At 34.5% G+C, this 6,796-nt stretch overlaps 1 protein-coding gene across 2 annotated transcripts; it reads left to right on the top strand.

Moving 5' to 3' along the window:
• Positions 1-677: 677 nt before the first annotated feature.
• LOC130662435 (uncharacterized) lies at positions 678-6,676 on the top strand. Of its 2 annotated transcripts, none has more exons than XM_057461308.1 (5): positions 678-752; positions 3,238-3,351; positions 4,254-4,985; positions 5,058-5,299; positions 5,925-6,676. In XM_057461308.1, the coding sequence occupies exons 2-5, from the start codon at positions 3,254-3,256 to the stop codon at positions 6,647-6,649; spliced, it is 1,797 nt and encodes a 598-aa protein (XP_057317291.1). In that variant the 5' UTR covers positions 678-752; positions 3,238-3,253; the 3' UTR covers positions 6,650-6,676. The 2 variants fall into 2 exon arrangements, with proteins under 2 accessions (XP_057317291.1, XP_057317292.1); XM_057461309.1 differs by lacking the exon at positions 678-752 and adding an exon at positions 1,293-1,585.
• Positions 6,677-6,796: the final 120 nt, after the last annotated feature.

Here is a 6,796-nt window from a genome sequence, read left to right as displayed (position 1 = left end):
TAATTTTCAATTTTGTTTTTTCTCGTGAAAAATAAAACTGGACAAAAGATGTAACAAATGAAGTTTAGACTTTCTAGGGTTTTTTAGTTTTGCCTTTTATACAACGCATCGATCATCATCTTCTTTTTAAATAAGCGCCCAGTTTCTCCAGGAAATTTTCAATTAAGCGCCCTCTTTTATCAGGTGGGCGCTTATTCAAGGGGGAGGGGCTTCTTGAACTTTCAGAAAGTCATCTAGGCGCTTATTTGAGGGGGGGGGGGGGGGGGAGGGGGGAGGGGGAACTTAAAAAGTGCTGGGCATTTAATTGGACCATTGCGGTATCCAACGGCCCACACAATATGCCACCTCCCCTAAATTGAATCGCCGTCAAGGGGAATTGGCTCCTTGGGAGAGTTATAACCACTTAGCTACGGCACCATAACCTGAAATTTCAGCCGGGTTCCTGGTAAACCTTTTATTTATTTTAATACTCAATCGGCATGTAAGAGTAACTAACAGACAGTGCAGAATGAAAAATCTCAAACACAGTAAATTTTGCATCGTCACAGAATCTTCTAGTCGTTTTTAAAACTACAATTTCTTATAAATATTTAAATATATTTATAAAATAGCTGACTTGTTCTTCACATGAATAATTAACATCCGCGATTCATGGAATATAAATAAAGATCAGTATTTTTCAATGCAGTATGATTTGTACCCAAATGCAAGTGAAAAGCAAACGAAAAGTATAATTTTCTGTTTGTCATCGGGTAAGCATAATTTTTAGTCAGAATTTTGATCGGTGTTTTTACTAAGGCTAACAGGGTTTTTGTCTACGGCTTTTTGTCTACATAAGAACTCAGTATATAAGATTGGTTAGAGGGTAAAAAAGGGATAATGATAAGAAACGCATTCGGAATATGGTTAGCGAAGATTCCGTATTAGGAAAAGTAAAAGGAAGGTAAGATAAGATTTTCAATTTTGATGAGTATGTTTTTCTCTATCTAGCTTACACATACAAGGTTATGTTACAAGACAGTTTTTTACTGCGTTGTTCATAGAAAGCAATTCTTAACACCTCTGTTCCCTGGGAGAGTTTGAGATACAGTTGCACAGCAGTGGAAGGTTATATTATATATTTGTCGATATAAAACAATTTATTTATTGTCAGAAATTTTTGAAATAAAATTCTAGATTCGCAAATGCGCAAAATTTTTGCATTTTGCCTAATTAATTTTTTCGGTTGACCAAGTTCAATGGATTTTTTTTTTTGGCGAATGATCAAATTGTGTTGAAATCGAAAATTAAATTTTGTTTGAAATAATTTCAGTGTTTCTTCATAAAATCCTCTTTCCATTTTACTACTACAATCTCATAGATAATATTAGTGCAAAAGGTCATTTATTGGTTATTTCTCAAAATAAACAGCTTGCCAACACTGGGCGGCCGGCAGACTGTTAAATTTTTGCTTTTGCAGATGTGCTGGTCAGTTGAACATCGTTAATACGCAATTTCTGCCATGTGCAAATTACGGAACAATTAATACGAAGGTCCTCCAAAGTCCGAAAAATTTAGAAAAGGGGAACATCTGACATCAGCAAAAGTTAGAATGGGTTAATTCTAAATACACGGGGCCTTGTGAGGCTTCTAAATCTGGGGGGGGGGGGCGAACTCCATTACTTTAGATAGGCTTTTCCAGATGAAATAAAATTTGATACAGTTAAAGTATGTCATAAAAAGGAACAAAGTGGTGGCAATAATTTTTTGCTTATGTATGCACTTTGCAAATGACGTCATCCGAAACACTAAATTTGCATAAAATATCATTGTCTGTGCAAAATCCAATTACTTTATTCGGAGAAACTTTCGCGAGACTTTATCTCGCGAAAGTTTCAAAATTGGCCATTCGCGAAAGTTTATTCAGTACACACTTTCTAAATTTCGATTCGCAAAAGTTTATCCACCAAAATTTAATTTTTTTTTGCATGTTTAAAAGTTATTTCTTGACTCGCCTTCACTTGGCTCGGACAGCTAGAAGAAAAAAAATTTCTTCTTGCCGTCTCGGATATCAAAGAAGCGAAAAATTGCCCTGGAAACGCGGTTGCTTGCCCTCCCAATATAAAAAAGAGACAACTTGCGCTGGGAACGAGGTTGGAATAAACTTAGAAAAAAACAAAAGCGATAATGTTTCAAACGATGGTATTTTAGAAATAACTTAAGCCAAAAATTTGTCCCTACAAAGCGCTTCACTAGTGCCAAACCTGCGCGGTATGAAACTCCGTAATGACGACGATGCTAGGGAGCCGGAAGAAGACGAGCCTAAAAGATGTGTTTGATCTGTTTTGTGATTTTGACGATGAACTCAATATGTAAATAGAAGTTTTTACATACCATAAGAAAGAAAATTATATCGTTAAAAAACACTTCTTTTCTTTTTCGATCTAAGAAATATAGGTCACTTTTTTATAAGAACATAAAAAGTTTTTAGATACGCAAAAGTTTCTCTCGCGAAAGTTTCTCCGAATAAAGTACAAGAAAAAAAAATTTTATTCTGTTTTTTTCAAGATTCCGGGGGTTAAATAAAAACATTTTAACATATATCTACTTCGACTTTACTGGGAACCGGGATTATTTTGTGTCAAAACTTACACAATAATTCCTCTTGATAAAATTAAGATTTATTGTAACTTATATCATCTAACCTGTAGTTTTGGGAAGTGTCGAATTCAGGGGCGATATCTTATTTTTATGCAAATATTGGTTATAATTTGGGGAAAAATTCTTTTAATCATTGCACTGTATTTAGTGACCGGGATTGTGATGCACTTTTTTGCAATATCAGCGCCATCAGATAAAAATCTGAGGAATATCATTTAGCGGTTCAAATTTTTATTAAATTTTGCGGAATGTATTTCCGCGGTTCGAAGTAACAATTCCAGGGCCCCTTTTTGGTTATTGTTTTTGCCCCGAGAAACTTTCGCCAATTAAAAAAACAAAAGCACGTAAAACCTGCGAATTTTCTTCATACTAAAATTTCTAACAGTAAAGTAAACGTGTTTCTATTACCATTCTTCTCAAAGTTCACTTTTAGTATCACTGGTTTTCATTCATTCACACGTTTGCTGTTTTTACAACCTTTTTTAAAAAGAATGCTTACGCCGTATCGTACGTAGTGCAATCATTTCCTTCCTCTGCTTCTTTTACTCCTGTTTACATAACAGCTACCATTTTGAAAGTTTTTTTTGTTTGATTTAGATGCAGAAATAGGATAATGATACGGTTGACGACAATTTTAAAGACTAATTGGTCATGGAACTATCAGCACAAATTATATGACCAAGTAATATTTAAACACAGAAAAGAAAAAGGGTATAGAATAGCGTTTACATAACTTCCAGAAACGATCTATTGTTGTTCTTTGTTTAAAGGATATTGTAATGCTTCAGACACATACACACATTTTCTTAAAATTTCTGTTTTTTTTATATAAAAGCAAATTAAATTGTCTATAAGTTAATATAAATAAACATTTTAAATCTTATTCGAAGTAGCCATAAATTTAAGTTTTTTACTAAAACGTCCAAAACACCCCTCTGTTTTTTATGACGTAATATTTGTTAATCAGTTTAGCGTTACCATAGCAAGAATGCTTTATCACGTTTTTTCAAACAAGAGCGTTGTTCGTTTTTTATAAAAATATTTTTTTGCATGCTCTTTTGTGGGTTAACCCGTCTCTTTTATTAAATAATTAAAATTTCCATCTAAATCCAATGCAAGTCCTAATACTTGCTCGGAAAATCGTCATTCAAGCGTGTTTTTTAGCCAACTTCTGAACGGTGAAAGTGTTTCGGATTCTTTCCGTAACTCTTAGATTTGGAAGAACATTTCTAAATATCCAAGGTTTTTCGCCGACGATCCCCATTGTGCGCAATTTCTAGCCATACGTGTTTTCGTAAAGTCGATGGGTTAAAACCTACCAAGTTCTTTCCGTTTTGGAAGTCATTAAGACTGTTTTCTTCATCTTAGCAAAATGTTATATAAGTATATAAGAACAATGTATATATTGTTTTTTCTTATCTTTTAAAAAAGGGAAAACATTTTATCATATATTTTCACCGCTCTATGGAAACAGCGAGATTGCAATTGTCAATGAACCAAAAAGCTTCTTGTGGGTAACATATTTGTAAATTTTGCAAAGCCAGAAGAAATCGAGAAAGTCAACACGTACGAAAACTTAATCGTATATTTTACGCTCACTTTATCTTTTATAGATTTCACAACTTGAGAATCTTATCGAAAAAGAATGTCGCTAAATACCAGAATGACTTGAAGATTTTCGCAAATAATTGTAAAGGACGGAATAATGATGTCTCTACTCCTCCAACGTCTGTCGCAAGTATAGCCACGCGATTGATATCAGGAGCGAAGGTTTTAGATGTTAAAGATGAGGTCGACAGGTCTATGATAACAAATAAGCCTTATTTTGAACAGACAAAACATAAAGACAAATCAAATGCGTTATCTTTCGATATAGAAAGCAGTTACAAAGGAGGGGTCACGGCAAAAGATGAAAAAACAATACAATCCGATTGGTCAAATGTACCAGAAGAACATCCAATCATATATATGAAAGCGTTAGATGTAAACCTATGCATACCATTCTGCTCAGAAAAAGGGCGGGAAATTTTCAAACGTGCTATACGAACAGAATACATGAATATATATTTCCCTTTATCACAACATTTTCAAACACAAAGTGAAGTAAATTATTGTGGTTCTACATCGCTAGCTATGGTCTTAAATACTTTAAAAGTTGATCCTAGACGCATGTGGAAATATCCATGGAGATGGTACGATGAATACATGCTCAATAGTTGTGTTAGTTTGGAAACAATGAAAAGTTCAGGATGTAGTTTCGATGATTTGGCTTGTATTGCAAGATGTAACAAGTTATCTGTCGAAGCGGTTAGAGTCTCAGCACTGTCTTCAATCATCACCTTTAGGTATTGTAAACCTAAGCTTTTTACTTAAACATTCTTTTTTATTATCTCATTAATAATAGCTGTTGTATTTAGGAATGACGTTAAGCGAGTGTGCAGTTCAAATGACACAGTCATCATTTTAAATTACGCGAGGAAGATATTTAATCAATATGGTACCGGACACTTCACTCCTATTGGTGGATACGACGAGAAAGAAGACATGGTATTGATTCTCGACACAGCTCGATTTAAACACCCTCCTCATTGGGTGTCACTTGAGCTGTTGTTCGAAGGAACTCGCAAGTTGGCGAGAGCAATAAATGGGTATACTGAAGGTAAGATTAGGGCTACACATGTAATATAAAAAATAAAACAGGAGAAACATCGCTACGTTCTGCAAGTTCTATCTATTCTTTTTGAGAAAAAAAGAAACAACAACAACAACAACAACAACAATAGGAAATTATCCATAATAACACTGGTTAAGTAGGGACCATGAAACACACACACATAATGAGAATGACAAAACATTGACACTTAAGAGACAGGCAATAGGTCTTTAGGTTTTCTCTAACCTTGTTTGAAATTTTAGTTAATCCTGCAAACTCGTTCATAGCGCCTCTTGTCTCTTTTCTATAACCGGGACGGGGAGGTTCGTATCGCCGTCGCGATGTCTAAAAGGATACGAGATGCCCAGGGGACGAGGTTGAAAGTCGTGCTTACTTACTTTTTATGTGATACAATTGTTTTATCATAAGTTGCGGAAAAAACGGATGCTGTCAACAAGTTTTTTACAAAGTTGTTAGTAATACAGCTTAAATCTTATAGCGATCAATTAAGGGTGAAATGATGTGCCGCGTGAAATGATGTGTCCAGTGCAAAAATATAATTTTACCTGCATTCATTCTCTGTCGCACACAGTCCACTGATACGTATTTCATCAAATTTAAATTTATTTAGAAATGCCGAGAGGTTACTACGTTGTGAAGAAAAACGAGTGGAATCCTTCAATCACATTAAAATTTCCAAATGAATACACATTGACATTGGAACCAATGAATCAACGTAAACAAATTGAGATTGACAAATTTGTCCATGTTTTTAGAAGTTGGGACAACTGGTTAGATACAAAGGTAAACGCTGACAGTGATATCATACGTGACGTACTTACACACATACTGAATACATCCAGGACTATCACCAACAATAAAATAAAGTCCCAATCAGATTCCTTTCACGATTTAGAGTTGCCACTATCATTCGTAAATCTTAACAGATTGCTCAAAGATGTCATATATGAATTTTCACAAGATGACGTAAATAAAATTACGTCACTAGTTAAATGGCTGATGGAGAAGTTTAAGTCAAATGATAACGCTGGACACTGCAATCTTAATGTGACTTTACTTCATCTCCAGATGCAGAAGAAGAAACATAATGCTATTCCTTCATTAGAAGAAATCCTAACGTGTTTTCTTTTGTTCTGGCCATATAGAGCGAAAGCTGATGATCAGTCGAGTCAAACCTATCGAGCAGAGCTGCAAGCTCTTGTAGCAGACGATCTGAATCAATTTCCACGAAGTTTGGTGCTCTGCTTCGATCAACAAATTCGTTTCATGATGAAAACTCTATCACATATTGGACACGAAAAATTGCACTGCAAGGAAGAACATTATTTTGATTGAGAAAAAATATTCAATCATCATTCGGAATTTTTTAGTATGTTATTGTATGACGTCATTTAATTAGACCCCGGTAAAGTAAATTATTAGTTTTAAAAAAGTTTTTCCATCGTATCCTAGACCTTTACAAGGATCTCGCGTAATTGTAAC

The sequence above is a fragment of the Hydractinia symbiolongicarpus genome, chromosome 10, assembly GCF_029227915.1.
Source record: "Hydractinia symbiolongicarpus strain clone_291-10 chromosome 10, HSymV2.1, whole genome shotgun sequence".
Classification (NCBI taxonomy): Eukaryota; Metazoa; Cnidaria; class Hydrozoa; order Anthoathecata; family Hydractiniidae; genus Hydractinia; species Hydractinia symbiolongicarpus.
Note: the sequence above shows the minus strand (reverse complement) of the source record. Positions and strands in the feature narration are given on the sequence as shown.